Below are 16,076 nucleotides of genomic sequence, written 5' to 3'. Positions count from 1 at the left end.
GAGTCATAAGTTTATTATATCTTCTGGCTATCTTACTATTTGTTTACTTGAACTACAAAGAGAGTTTAATTGCAAATAACATCTGATCAACTATTAGTAAATAATTTGGAAACCACCATTCTTCTTCTGTGTATTATTTGGGGCAGAGACACAGTAAAGCTTAGTGTCGAGTAACAAGGATGGAAAAAAAGGGGCTTGAAATGCAAAGAAGCAAGGTATAAGAACGATTGTTCATCCCCACACTTAGGAACTGGGCCTCAGAGAATAAAGCTATTTGGTGGGAGGAAAGGAGTTTGATAGAGACATTGGAATGGTGATGCAAAAAGGGACCCTCTCTAATCCTTTCTGTGCCCCTAGATGCCAGTTGAAGGGTCCGTCCCACCCTAGGGTTACATAAAAGTTCTCTCAGAGATGGGGAGGAGATGCTGGAGCAGAGAATACAACAACAGGTTATAACATAAAACTCGCAATATGTGGCTATTGCAGATAATGCATATAAATCCCGTGCATACACATTTACATAGTGCATTAGGATTCTTATACTCTATAGCAAACACAGACACATAGCGTTATAGTGTAACCCTTTTTTTCATGTATTTGTACTGCTTCCAAGGGTACATAAAATAATTTATCTCTGGGGCTGTCTCCAATGGCAAATCTCTCCACTCTCACTTGTCCCCAAGGTGTGAGTTCTTTCTGCAGGGGTGAAAGCAGACTCTCTTGGCCCAGGTGATGAGGTGGATGTTTCCCTAAGTCTATCTCCCCGACTTTCTCTTTCTCTCTTGATTTCTGTGATGATATGCCGCAGGGACAGACAGGCTGGACACAGATTGGATGTTCAAATAAAGATTTACTGATTTTTCAACTTAAATAAATGTCCAGTCAAATTTTCCTGTCCTTTATATAACCTGTGCTTTCACTGGGGAAGTTACACTTGGAGCTTTGTACCCTCTTCCTCTATGTAGTTGTCCCTAGGATTTCACTTGTCACTCCTGTGCTGAGTTGGTAAGTTGCCAAGACTGGCAGGGAACGCCTGTGCATTAGGCGTAATTATAGTCAACCCTTGTGCTGACGTGGTTGACGGAGCCTAGTAAGTTAATCTACTAGGCCCATGCTGACAGCTGGCGAATATGCCCTGGGCTCGAACAAGACTGGACTTTCACCTATACCAGCCCTGTTCCCCGCAGGTTGAGCCTTTGGTTTCCAGGGGCTGGCAGGACTTTGGCAACAGTCACTAAGGGCAGTTAGGAAGAGGAAGTCCAGAGCCAGGCTGAGGTCAGAGCAGGCAATGATCAGACAGCAGATTCAGGCTGTAGTCAAGGCTGTAGCAGAGGTCAGAGGCAGGCAGCAAGCAAGAGAGTAATCCAGGTCCATAGCAGACATCAATTCCAGGCAGGGAAGAGAGGGACTGGGATAGGGCAAAACTGGAGGCAGGATAAGGCAAGGTGAACTGGACAAGGTAGGGCAGGCTGGATGAGGCAAGGCAGGAACAAAGCAGGGCACAATGGAATCCAAGGTAGCAACATGCACTGCAAGGCTGCAGGGGACCTGTTGCTGAAAAGAGGTTAGGGAGCGTGGCTGGGGTCTTTATACCTAGCCTCAAGACATCATAGTTGTGCATCAGCAGTTCTGTTTCCTGCCACGGGGTCTTTAAAAGATGCTACCCATGTGCCTAGGAGGGCCCAAGGACTGATGGCGTTGGCGGCATTCCTACCATTGAAGACACTGATGGTGGCATCCATGCCACGCCAAAGGCTGCTGGCATCTTGGGGCGAGTGCTGCTGGTCATGGAATGACCCCGTGACCAGAAAATGTTACATTAGGGCAGAAACAAATCATGGAAAAATCCTACCTTTGTTCCAAATGTCCAGATCTTTCTTCTCCCAACTTGTATCTTGTGTCCCGAGGGTAGAGATCCAGTGTGGGTGTCAAAGATCTTTTCCTTCTTCCCTACCTTATGATGAATGTGACCTCTCTGGGGGAGAGATCTGAATAGGAACAGGAAACTGGCTATCACAGCCCAGCTTCCCAGTAAGGAGAGGTGAGTCAAAAAAAACCCTCTTAAAACCAAAAAGTCTAAAAATCTCCTCTGAGGTGAATGCTGACACTGCTGCCTCTCCACGGGAGGGGACGAGACTAACAGGTCTTCATTCCCCGGCCTCTGGATTTGGGGCTTGTCCCTCACCAAAGGGTCCTGAGTTTCAAGCCAGTCAAAAAAACTTCTGAATATACTACGGTTCAAAATGTCTCTCTTCCAAAAGTGAGGCAGATCCTCTCATGTAGGGAGTTCACTGATAAGAAATCTCCGAAAGAAACCACTTAGGTTAGTGGGGCCTAACTCAGCCAGGGACAGCTCCTTACTCCTTGAGAACTCAACTCAAAAGACCACACAGACTAAACCACTTGCCTCCCCTCCCGAAGTGGACTAAGGAGCTACTTCTCGCAGGCAGTCTCAAGGGAAGGTACTGCACAGGAATGGAGTTCCTCACTTAACAGGGCAAGCATCTAGTGCAATCTAGTGGGCGACCAAGAGGTCCCCACAATAGTAAAGAAAAAGAAAGAACATTTATTAACATTGGAAAATGAGGAAAATCTGGTTGTAAGTTATAAAAGAAAAATCCCGAGCCTTACTCTATATCTCAGTTAAGTTCACTTGCACAATACTTCAAAACTCTCACCTAAATTCTGGCCAGAATAATAGCTTAAGTTCTCAGTCAAATCTCATGTGATATCGTTTTATCCCTTTAGATGAGCTGTTCCACTGTGCGCTTGACAAACACGTTGCAGGTGCTTGCGGTCCAATTCAGATTCAGGACCTACTTGCTTCAAATACACATAAAATTCACTTTCTATTCTATATAAAATCGTGACATATCTCCAGAATGGCCCCTGCAGCTAAGTCAGCCTGATATTGAATGTGTAAAATTATTATTCTAAATACCGTTCTTCTAGCTATAAATAAATAAACAAAAAGTCAAGAAATACTTAAAGCTCACATTCCTTTCCCTCATTATAAAATAACAAACCACTGCCATATAATTACTGCTCTTCACAATATGGTTTCAAGGAAAGCTTCCATTTACCAACAACTGCTATTTCCTTTGTAGTAGCAGCCAGGAGGCTGGAATAGAGAATTTACCTTATTGCTATGTCCTTCTGTCTTTCCTTACCTCTGCCTGCCTGCCTTTAAACAAAAGGCAACTATTATTTTCTATATCTAATTTAAAAAGCTCATTAGCAATCAATCCCTTGATCCTCATTGGCTCCAAGTAGGAATTACACACCCCAAGTTCTGATTCCAAGAACTGCCATAGGTCCATTTAAATTACAATTTTCCTTCTGGAGAAATATCCATATCATCCTAGCAACTGCAGCCAGGTCTACTTAGTGACACTGCAATCCATGAGATAAAACCGCTGGCTTCCAGTCAGAGCATCCCCCCTCCCCCATTGCTGTTGTGACAGGGGGCCATTTAACATTAATATAGGAGAGAATGACTTCTGTAGATTTCAAAGGAAATAATTTGCATTGGCATCTCTCTGTCTAAGCCAAGAAAAGCACTGCAAAGTAATTATCTGCTACTGTTCTCTGGCATTTTAGGGACCGATACAATATCACGTGCGTAACAACGTGCTTCCAAGCTGGGTGCCAGTTTTTTAAAATGCATGCACATCCATCTCTCCTGGGCACCCGATGCAATAATCAAATAATGACGTGCCAGTGATAAATTGTGTGCCCCTCGTGCATCTTTGGCATCAGGCGCCCAGGAGATGTGGCTGTGTGCGGGTTATGAAAGCAGACACTGTGCGTGGGCATATGGCGATTTTTTTGCATTGGGGCAATAGCTAATAGCCTCATCTACATGACATTTACATGTGATGAGTGCTATTAGCTATGTCTTTTTTGGGACGCGTGTTTTGGCTGCACTGATCCTCTTCTTGCATTGGGAGTTAGTCTAGCACGTCCAAAACGCGCTAGGCTGGGCACAATTTATTGCATCGGCCCCTTGGACTTCAAAAAGGAAGTGAATAGGGACAGAGCAAATATAGTATCTTAAGCCCCTGGTTTACATTATCATGTACAGTGAACTCAAATCTGCTGGCTACCTTCTACCAGGCCACCCAATGAGATTAGGATAGTAACATAGTAATGATGACAGAAAAGGACCAATTGGCCCATCCAGTCTGCCCAGCAAGCTTCTTATGGTAGTATCTGCTGTGCCGTGCTGGTTATCGCCACGTGTCTCTTAAGGGTAGCAACTGCCGCTCCGTGCAGTTATTCCCAAACCTTATGATAACCTGTAAACAATTTACTGCTAGCAACATTTTTACTGGGTGATAAGGCTTCTTGAAAATTCAGACAGTGCTGACTTGGCCACAGAAGTAGTCATCTGCATTTCCCCTTATGTCTGCGTATCAGTAGCCAGACCATAAAAGACAGGGCCTGTGTTGGTTGTCATCTGAGTCCAATTTCTCTTGCACCCCCCTCTTTTTTTTGTAGGGATCCTTTTTTGTTTGCCCTTTTTACATATTTATTTATATCTAGTTTATTGTTATGTTTATTGGTGTTCATTTTTTTAAAGTTTGCTTATTGTATCTTTTTTTTTGACAGCTGCTACTTTGCTGGTGGATCTTGGTCATCTCTGTCATCCACACTGCAAACTGAAAAGAAGAGGACATCTACCCTCCGGCCACGGATTTAAAGGTAGTGAACGCTGAATCATTTTTAAATCCCTTTTTTCCATGTCCAGTATTCATGCTGCAGATTTAGCTACTTTTTACCCAATTTGGAGACTTTTCACAGTGGATTTGGTGATTCTCTTCAAGATGGAGTTGGGAACACTGCAGGGAGGGGAGAGAAGAGAGCTGGGGAGGGGGAGGAAGGGGTGAAGGGCTGGGTCTTATGACATACTTTTACTTCAGGGGCAATTTTGTTTAAAAATCCTTATTTGAGTAAAACTTTTTATGAATCTCATTTTAATTAAATTACTGGCACAGTGAGTCTGTTTTACTTTTGACAAATTTATTTATTATTTTTTTTTATTTATTAAAATTCTGCAGAATTTTAATGGACAGAACCCTTTAAAGCATTTGGACTGAGGATTCTCTTGTCCAAGCGGTTGGTTTGTAACAGGTTCAGAAGAGGGGGTGAGGCCTTTTGAAAACCAGGGAGAGCCTGCAGCCGCCCGCAGCTCCTCAGTCTGTAGAATTCCAGCCAGAGCGGTTCTGCCCTTCACTGAACAGCAGATCACACCTCCCCCCTCCCTCCTCCAAAGAGCCAAGCTGCGGGTGTGGACTTACCCGGAAGATGTGCGTGCAGCAGCTGGAGCAGGACGTATCTGTTTGTCCGGGGCAGATCTGCAGCCGTCTATGAGAAACAAACACACACACACACACCAGAGTAAAGCAGGAAGCGAGGCGGGGCCGGGCCAGAAGCTCCAGCTCTCTCCTCACTTGCATGCGGGTTTAAGGTTTTGGTATAATATACAGAGCTTAATTTGAGAGGGGGGGGGGGGAACACAGTGTTGCTACTTCTTTTCAGCCTTAAGAGGTTGAGCAGGAAGGTTATTCTGCTCCAGCCCCTTCCCTTCAGACAGACTGCAGAAGGAACAGGAGAAGGGGTGAAACTGAAGCAGATGCTGCAGAGTGAAACACAGACACAAACAGAGGTTGGATTAGCATAAGTCTGATATAGTAAATCAGTTCCAGCTCCCTGCAGAAACAGAGCAGAGCCACTGGTGGCGGGCTCACTTCTGGCCCCTCAGAGAAAACAGAGTGTTTCAGCTGCTCGCCCAGAGAAGGAAGCAGCAGTGCGGCCTAGATTTCCTAGCACAGTTAAAAGACCATGAAAGAGGACGGGAAAGGGTGAACAGACATGAGGTAAATGTCTGTCCACCCCACTGCTTCTATTGGGTGTCTTCACGAACATCTGTGTGACTGTATGTGTGTAGGAGAGCGTTCACACCCAGCCATCCCCCCCTCCCATAGGTCACTCAGGCCGTCTCCAGATCTGCTCCCTCTCACTTCCCCTGCACCACTTCCTTTTAAACTCTGATAATATGATTCCCCTCTGTACAGGATGTGGGATCGACCCAAAGGCAGAGGCCGGGTGAGGCAAGAGGAACTGCACTTTTTAAAAATTACTTTCCCTGCAGCCAGCTAGACCACTCAGGGGAGGGAGGGAGAGAGAAATCCCCTCTCGGCACCCCCACTTAAATTAGGATGCAGGCTTCTGTTTGCTGTACATGGAACAAAACTTGTTTTTCCTGTACCCCAACTAGGTGTCTCCCGAGAAGAAGGGGGGGATCCTTTAAAACTCCTGGCTGGACCATGTTGGCTCAGGATCTAACTTTTTGCACAGCGCCTGAATCTAAAGCTGCTACAGAGCACAGCCCCTTGCTTCTGAACAGATTCGGATAATTTTATTGGAATCTCTGGAAACAAAAGTTAACAAAGAAAGTGCAATGAAGAGATATCACTAACAATAAATTGCTTGGCTGCCATTTGAGACCTGACACTCCCTTTCCCCGGCTCTGAACAGAATGAGCAAACGATGACGTTCACCAGAAAATTATGTAAGTGAATTAGAAAATGCATTCCAATCACAATGTGGAATGCATTTTTATTATTTTCTGGCAAAATGTCTGTTTCTGCTCATTCTGTTCAAACTTGAGGAAGGGAGTATCAGCTCACAAAAGCTAATCATGAAATGTATTAAGTTAATCCAATAAAAAGGTTTATCACTTTTTTTTTTCTTAATCTTTATTTCCATGTATTCAACTGGAATAATGTAGCAACCACACTACTTTATTGACATGAGAGTTTTTACTTGCGTTGCCAGAGTAATATAGTGGTTACAAAAAAGAGAGAGGAAAAAATATTTACAAAATAGTTATAACAAGGTAAAATTTCTTAGTACAGGAATGACCAAGACAATTCCCAGGTTTATTTATTTAAATATTATTATACCACCATGCTGCTCTTGAAGAGTTCATCCAAAGTGATGAAAGTAATTTAAAAAAAACCCCAAAACTTACATCATACATTAAAATACAAAAAAACAAAAATAATTAAAACACAATAAAATAACTTAACAATTATTAAGACCAGCAACAAGGAACTCACATTTCTAGATCTTATCACCTTCGTAACCCACGTTCAGTTGGATAGCCTGAGAACATTTTGTCCTTGCCCATTTATTACCAAGAGATAATCCAAGCCCTAACCTTTAATCCAGAAAGGTAATTTAGAAAGAATGTTCAATCCTGAAGAATACTCCAATACGGTCAAGTAAAAGATTTTATTGGTTCAATATGGCAACTCCACTGTCTTATACAACGCACATCTTAAAGGCGTCCCCCGACACGGTCCCGTGATTTCGGTAATTGAAATCTCCCATTATTATTGCACTTCCAAATTGGTTTGCTTCCCTGATTTCTCTTAGCATTTCATCAACTGTCTGACCATTTTGTCCAGGTGGACGGTAGTATAATCCTATCACTATACTCTTACCCAACACACATGGGATTTCTACCCATATAGATTCTACTGAGCATTTACTTTCTTGTATGATCTTTTTCCTGTTGGACTCTATACCCTCCCGGACATAAAGTGCCACACCCCCACCAAGTTGATCCTCCCTATCATTGCAATATAATTTGTACCCTGATATAGCACTGTCCCATTGGTTATCCTCCTTCCACCAAGTCTCTGTGATGCCAATCATGTCAATCTCATCATTTGCCGCTATACACTCTAACTCTCCCATCTTACTTCTTAGACTTCTGGCATTGGCATACAGACATTTCAAAGTGTGGTTTTTGCTTGTTTTAATAACCTGCTTTTCAGTTGTTTGGGATAATTCAGAAATCATTAGCTTTGGTGATTTTTTACATATAGGCATATGAACTATGTTTGCTTTTAATGGAACCTCTCTGTTGGGATGCCCTAACTCTCCTTTTTCATTAGTATCCTTCAAGGATACATTTCTCCGAACCATGCACTGCTGAGTGGCTGTCTGCTTTCCCCCTTGTTCTAGTTTAAAAGCTGCTCTATCTCCTTTTTGAAAGTTAGTGCCAGCAGCTTGGTTCCACTCTGGTTAAGGTGGAGCCCATCCTTTCGGAAAAGTCTCCCCTTTCCCCAAAGGTTTCCCCAGTTACAAAGCTGAATCCCTCTTCCCTGCACCATCGTCTCATCCACGCATTGAAACTCTGGAGCTCTGCCTGCCTCTGGGGACCTGCACGTGGAACAGGAATCATCTATCTATTTATTTATTTATTTATTTATTTATTTATTTATTTATTTATTTAGTATTTTTATATACCGACAACCATTTGCACATTGTATCGGTTTACATGTAACCTGCAACTTGAAACCAGGACAGCTGCCACAGTGACAGATGCCTTTACAATGAACAATATAACTACAGGAGGATTTTAAAATAGATTAACTGAGTGACAGGATAACTGGGTTGGTGAATGATAAGAACATATAAACTGAGAAAAAATCAAGTAAGAATAATCAAAAAACAGAGTAAGAATAATTAAGAGCGGTGAAAAAATTCCAATTAAACTATATACAGGGAGGTTAATTGGCATGAAGAATAACCTGTTGGACTGAAAGGGGGATTTAAGGAGGGAAGAAGGAGGAGGAGAAGGGGTGAAGTGGGAAGCAGGCTAAGGGATAAAACAATAAAACGGGGAGGACAGAAGGGGGTTGAACTGCAAAAAGAGGGGAGATATTTACAAATAATTTACATAAATCTAAGGGAGTGTAGAAATAATAAAAAGGAAGCATTTCAGAGAATGCCACCCTGGAGGTTCTGGATTTCAGCTTCCTACCTAAAATCCTAAATTTGGCTTCCAGAACCTCTCTCCCACATTTTCCTATGTCGTTGGTGCCCACATGAACCACGATAGCCGGCTCCTCCTCAGCACTGTCTATAATCCTATCTAGGTGACGCGTGAGGTCTGCCACCTTCGCACCAGGCAGGCAAGTTACCAGGCGGTCCTCATGTCCACCAGCCACCCTGCTATCTACATTTCTAATAATCGAATCACCAACTATGATGGCCGGCCTAACCCTTCCCTCCTGGGCAGTAGCCCTGGGAGATTTGTCCTCAGTGCGAGAGGACAATACATCACCTGGAGAGCAAGTCCTTGCTACAGGATCACTTCCTGCTACACCAGGGTGATGTTCTCCTACTGGGAGACCTTTCTGATCCAAGGCAGCACTGGGGCTGCCAGAATGGATTTGGGACTTGGCTACTATGTCCCTGAAGGTCTCGTCAATGTACCTCTCTGTCTCCCTCAGCTCCTCCAAGTCTGCTACTCTAGCCTCCAGAGATCGGACTTGTTCCCTGAGAGCTAGGAGCTCTTTACACCGAGTGCACGCATACAATCTCTCACCGGCAGGTAAAAATCATACATGTGACACTCAATGCAAAAGACTGGAAAGCCCCCTCTTGCTGCTGGACTGCTGCCTTCATCTTAGTATTATTGAGTTCCTAGTTAAGTTTACGATACTAAGGGAGTTGGAATGAGAGTACTTTAAATTTACAGGTGGCTAGTGTCCTACAAGGGGATGATTAAACTTTCAATAAGTATTGGTACAATATTATGTTTTAGATAAGACCCTGATTGATTTTTAATGAGAAAGTGTCTTGTGCCTAAAAATCAGGGGTTGAATGGGTGGGAAAGACAGACACTAGAATTAACTATCTCTGGCTTGCTTATTACTTCAGGCACACACGAACTCTAAAGAATATATCCCTTAATTTCACCTTTCACCAAACTTTTATAAGCCCAAAAATTTCTGAAAACTATACTTACCAATCCTCTTAAACCACGGTTAAATTAATCTTCACTCAGTCAAAGGAAGGATTTGAGATTCGCGCGCCGTTAGGCGTGTGCTTCCGGTCCTCCTCTACTGCAAACCGTGCGGGGCCTCTGGAAGCTGGGGCGTGGAAGTAAATCCCTGGATCGCTTGCGGTGACCTCTGGACTCCTCTCCTGGGGGATGCTTGGAGCAGTATGCAGATGAGCCTTCCGGTCCTCCTCTACTGCATCGGCGAAGGCAGGTGAAACCCCAACCACCCACCCCCATATTAATTGTTTATATGCATATAATACGAATAGCAAATGACAGTTATATAGTTTCTAGAGTGATTATTTATATTGTAATATTGATAATGGCTGTTAATGTTACCTTTCAATGTTGTTTAGTTCTTTGTTAATTATTACAGTCTACAAATGTAGCAACATATGTTGCAGCTTTAGGCAGGTGCATGAATCATGGCCGAATTTGGTAGGCCGGAGTGGGGATCCCCTTGCTAGGATGAGCACGGCGGGGGGCCGATGGAAGGGGCCGCCTTGCTTGGAGACAAGGCGGGTGGCACCATGGACTACTGGTTAGCTACTGACATGATATGATGAGGGACTTTGCATCTCAAGATTATTAACTATATAATAAAGCTGCGGCCTTTATTACCACATAAAAAGCGTTTGCCTTGTATGTTCTGTATTGTATCTGTGATTACAGATTGCGGTAGCGAACAGAGCACCGCTCCGAACATCGGTGGTCGCGATGTTAATATATATATTGCAAGATTATACTTACAAATCATGAACACAGGAAAACATAGCCAGGTCCATATTCAGTCACTGGCTGGATAGCAAACTTATCCAACAAACTCTGAAGGTATATTCAATACAGCAAGCAGCACTATTGAATATAGCTGGCTAACTTTTTATCCTGCTAGCTTTAGGTTAGCTCTGTGGTCCAACGAGACTTGGCCGAATAACTTTGAATATTGGAGTTAGTTGGATAACTTAGCTCACTAACTCAGCTCCTCCAGTTAAGCCCCCAGAACACCCCTAACTAATCCAGCTAAATTCTAGCCAGCTAACTTATTAGCTAACTTATTAGCTGGCTAGAATTCAGCCGGATAAGTGCCCAAGTCTTCATATAACTGTATGACTTCTAAGTTATCCTGCTAAATGCTTTTGAATATGGACTCCTCATGCACAAGAAAGGAGAAATAAAATGTTTTTTCAAAGAACACTGTACACAAATTGGTACACTACATTGCACATGAAATATTTATTGTGCACACAATCCAGAAAAAATTGGATGAAACAACTTCAAACTCCTCCCTTACACTGCCCCCACTGCTCCCTCTAAGCTATGAGCACACACGGCAAAACGTAGAGTGCACAAGAAATCCGAATATTATTTGCATTATTCTGGCTCATAGCACACAAATTTGAATTCAGCTTATAAAAAGTTGCACAAAAGAAAACTTTTCTGCATGTAGCCTTTCAAAAATTAGAGGGAATATTGTCTACCGCTATGATTGCCTCTGCTCAGTCTGGGGAACCCTATGGGTGAACATGATATTTGTGTATAAGTTTACCTACATTTCAGGTGGGCAATTTTGTAAAAAGCCATTTGTGCATGCAAAACATTGTTTTACCCACAGATTTCCCTATGAAAATTACAGTTTATGGGTTTTGTTTATGGTGTAATTGCCAGGAAAAAAAAGACCCTAGACTCAGAAAGAAGCATTGGTCTTTTAAGAGTGATAGAATAGTTCTTTTGCTATAACTGAGCAGTAACTGGCTCTGATTAACTTGTAAGTTTTGTTGAGGCTTTTCTTATTTTTGTCAAGAACATGTGGTTTTATTATATTTTATCAGGCTGTGAACAGCAAGTTCCGCTTTTTTCTCCTTAGTGACTAGTGGAATTAAGTTTCAAAGAGATTTAATATAATGCACATAACGTATGCCTCAACTTGAAACTATAATTTGTGGTTCTGCTCTGATGATACATGGGACCTGTTGGATTAGGGCAAGTTTCCCAATTTAAGGGGAGCAGACTCTGCCAAAGAAGAGATTGTTGTTGGTTTTCTTGTCCTGGATAATGAAGAGGAAAGGGTGATCTGCCACAAACTTTAAACTAGTTAAGGAACTACGCACTGTCACAACAGCTCCAGTGGCAGCTGCGGCCTCTGTTCCCTCCTCATTAATTTCCATGAAGGCCTTGTGGTACACTTGTGACAAGAACAGATCATTTCTCTTAGACATTCCCGACAGATCCGCCTTCTCCTGACTGAAGATGTCGCTCATGCCCATGATGCTCAGAGTTTCTCTGAGCTCGTATTTCTCTTCAAGTTTGATCCTGGGCAGCTCCACCTCTACTTCCGATCTCTCCATCATGTCTGAGTTTGTCCACTCTGCTAATTTTCCATAGGTCACTTCTCTTTCGAGCTGTAGCAAGAAAAGGCAAAACATTCAGAGGTCATATTGAATAAGCAGGGGAGTGGAAATGTTATCCAGGTAAAGACAGACCAAGCTCTCTGCTTTGTCTTTAAATGTGTTAATAAACAGGCCCCAGCATACCTCTCCTTTCTTCTTGCCTTACACACTCCCCACCAGAGAACTCCTTCCTCCCAAAAGGACCTTCTATCCTTCCCTCTTTGACTTCCACAAAATTGATCTACACAAGACTGCGGGCTTTCAGCTGCTATGCACCCAGTATCTGGAATGAGGTACCCTTGTCCCTTAACCTTGAACCATGCAATCTCACTTTCCAGAAAAAAGCAAAACCTGTGGTACAGTAACAAATTAACATCCACTATGCCTGGACATTTAGGCAATGATTGTGCATAATACTACAAACTATGCTACTGCTAATGTACTTGCAAGTATATTCAAAGTGATTGTAACCCTCTTTGAGATCAGTCTTGGCAAAAAGTGTAATATCAAAGGTTTATAAATAAATAAAAAAATAAAATAAAATTGGTTATTTAGTTGAACATGCCTGGATAAATGTTTGCTGAATATATCCAGATAAAGCTTATCTGGATGACTTTGGAACAGTTATCAACATTGCTAAAAGTGAAACCACATCCCAGGTAAAGTGTAAGCAAGTAATGGGTTGCCTGCACAAAATTTAGGCGGGGAGCAGAGGGGGAATATTCAAATCTCATGTTTTGTCTGGGTAACTCCAAACGTTACCCAGACACATTTTTTGCATATTGATCTGTTAAAACAGTAAAAATCCAGGCCGGCTTCATGGCTCGGTGGCAAGCATTGTACACTGCCATGAGGAGGACCTGATTTGATTCCTGGGCTGAGACTCTTCCGTCTGATCCAGGCAGGGTTAAGCATGCTGCAGATGCACCATTCAAAGTCCCTGGGAGGAGGGAAGGGAGGAAGGGGAAGGGGAGCTAAGTCATCGCTCAGTGGTGTCACCTAGTGGCTGGAATTATTAGTTGGGTTCCAGAGAGAGCAAGGATGGCCCCTAACTACAAACTATTGCGGTGATAGCTGGGATAAGTTGGGAGGGGGATCTAAAAATAGGGGCAACCCACCTCCCCCGGGTTGTTGTGAGTGAAAGATAGTGCCATAGTCCAACAGTGGTCTGTTCTTATTTGGCTAAAAACACAAAAAAGCAGGAGGAAATTGCCAGTATCACCCAAAAAAATATAAACAGAAATAGTAGAAATGAACTGCAAAATAACGAAAATAATACCTACACAACTGATTTTGGTGCTAGCAAAATTAAGGCTGATGTAGACAGTGCATGTAATTGGAAAATAAATCATACAAACAGCATAGCTCTGCACTTCTGAGGAGAAAGTGGCCATGAGTTTGTTGTAAGGTGTTGTGGAACACAAGTTTATGTGCATTTCTGGAGAAGACACTCGATCTTTGTGTGAGATTCCATTTTCTAACCTGTCATCCTCTTTTTAGCCTGGTTTATTCTGTTCTATGGTTATGGCAAAACTCCTTCGGAAGCAGTGCATTGCTGTTGTGCATCTTCTGACAATGTTGAAATAAGCTCAAGCGCTATGAGCAACACACTGGGAAGAAGAAAATGCATCAATAAAAACCCACCCAACTGTTGGCACACGTGGTGCTTTATCTGCACTCCTCGGCCTGCACCAGCTGACTAGTGAAAACATCTCTGAATAACAGAAGCTGATTGGTATTTATTTACTCTTCCATTTCTCCCTGCATGATTCACACACCGGTGCCACAATTAAGGATAAGCAGATTGGTTTGGTAACATTTGAGCCCTATCTGAATTGAGGTGGGGGTGGAAGGAGGGAAGAGCGGGATAAACTGAATTGAACCAGAAACAGATGTAAATCTAGTCTGATTGAATCCAAGGTATTTGCAGATGGGTTCTCATTTGTGCCCTTTCTTGGCCCAGATCTTTAGGCCTGATTGTGATATAAATATTGTAAGATCCAATATTTTTTTAGCATGCTACATGGAGTTGATTGAATTGGTAGTACAATAGGGAACTGGGCTTTTCATGTCACTACAGGGTTTTCATGCCTGTAATACCATTAGAAGTCAAGCTCCCTTTTCACTGTACTTTGGATTGTTTTATTTTAATATGGATGGGTGACCAGCATGATAGATGCAATGAAATGATTCCCTTCCAAGAAGAGGCTAAAGAGGTTAGGGCTCATCAGCTTGGAGAAGAGAAACTGAGTGGAGATATGATTGAGGTCTATAAAAGAATGAATGGCACGGAACAGGTAAATTTGAATGGTTGTTTAAGCATTCAAAAAGTACAAAGACTAGAGGAAATGCAATGAAGTTTCTAGAAAAATAGGAAAAAATATTTTTTTTTACTCAATGCATAATTAAACTCTGGAATTCATTGCTGGAAGATGTGGTGAAAGCTATTAATGGAGCTGGGTTTAAAAAAGTTTTGGACAAATTCCTGGAAGAAAAGTCCATAAACCATTATTAAGGTGGACTACTGCTTAACCCTGGAATAAGCAGAATGGAATTTATTGAACTTAGGAATCCTGTTAGGTTCTTGTGCCCTGGATTGATCATTGTTGGAAACAGAATGCTGGACTTGATGGACCTTTGGTCTGATCCAGCATGGCAAATCTTAAGCTGCAAAGCAACAAGAAAGTCTCGGGTATTTACACATTCATAACTGCAGTAACAGCTTTATATGATAGGGTAATGGGAGTAGAGTACTGGTTTTGAAAGACTACCTAAGGTAGCTCCATTACAGCTTTGTGACCCAAACTGGGTGTGGGTAGCTGGAAAGAGAAGAATTTCAGGTAGGAGTTAGGAAGAGAACAGATACTTCTGCTGAAAATCAGCATCATGTATTTATTATTGTGTGCCTACAATAAGAGCTGCCTACCTTCAGATGGCTTAGTCATTGGATTTCAGACATAACTGCCCATGTTTTGAAGTGCTACTGCTCGGTTATTGTGTTGGTGATGGAGATTGGAGCACTAGACAATTGATATGATCCTTGATACAGATGGGATGCTTAAAGTTTAGTTGATGTCAGGTTGAGTTATATCTGCCAGGATTCTTTCACATCAAGAAACTTTGATGCTTAATAGAAAATAAGAATGAAATACAAGTTTTTGTGTGTATTAGACTAAACACTGCAGAGCACTTTGATTAGATAGCACAGTAGCACTTTGATAAATGATAACAACCTAATCTTTTAATAAGTGTTTCAGAAACTAGTTTGATATTTGTTTTCCTATGGTCATTGTTGTGTATCCTTTTAATATAGGATTTCTGGCTGCTTTGGTGAAGTTTTTTGACCTATTAAAAGCATATCGGTAATATTAAAACAAGTCAGCACAAATCACATTAAGCAACACGATTTGCACCAACCTCAGGGCTGGTATTAGCATTTTCGCTGCCCTGTGCAAACAATTACTGTGCTGCTCCCCCCCCCCCCCATTCATTAATTCATTCATTCATTCTTTGTCCCAAGCCCACCAGAAAAAAGCCCAGCTCCCTTCAGTGATACAAACTTTAAAAACTGACCGCTCCTCCCCCCCCCCCCCCCCCCCCCCCCGGTACCAATGGCTGGTGCAAGGGTATTAGGTGCCCTAGGCAAACCTTATGGCCTTGCACAATGCCCCCTGCCCCATTCCACACACAGAGTTAAGAATTATGCATTTATATTTTACATGAAAAATATCAAAGTACAGTATTCTGAGGTAAAAATATCACTTACATTATATTTACATGCACTGCTGTGATGCCAACCAGAAATCCCTTTAAAAAAAGACACT

General features: G+C 42.4%; 2 protein-coding genes across 2 annotated transcripts in view; both read right to left on the bottom strand.

Annotated features, from left to right (window-relative positions):
• The window catches only part of LOC115085003 (serpin B6-like), a 44,291-nt gene extending 38,823 nt beyond the window's left edge, over positions 1 to 5,468 (bottom strand). The window contains exon 1 of the mRNA XM_029590508.1: positions 5,301 to 5,468. The gene's annotated coding sequence lies outside the window, so the exon portion shown is untranslated. The remainder of the gene's footprint in view (positions 1 to 5,300) is intronic.
• A 5,605-nt stretch (positions 5,469 to 11,073) lies between these two features.
• Positions 11,074 to 16,076, bottom strand: part of LOC115085002 (serpin B10-like) — a 41,873-nt gene continuing 36,870 nt past the window's right edge. The window contains 1 exon segment of the mRNA XM_029590507.1: positions 11,074 to 12,264. Within this exon segment, the coding sequence (XP_029446367.1) occupies positions 11,860 to 12,264 (405 nt within the window). The 3' untranslated portion in view covers positions 11,074 to 11,859.

The sequence above is a fragment of the Rhinatrema bivittatum genome, chromosome 2, assembly GCF_901001135.1.
Source record: "Rhinatrema bivittatum chromosome 2, aRhiBiv1.1, whole genome shotgun sequence".
NCBI lineage: Eukaryota > Metazoa > Chordata > Amphibia > Gymnophiona > Rhinatrematidae > Rhinatrema > Rhinatrema bivittatum.
The sequence above is the reverse complement of the archived record's forward strand: the minus strand, read 5'-3'. Positions and strand labels throughout refer to the sequence as shown.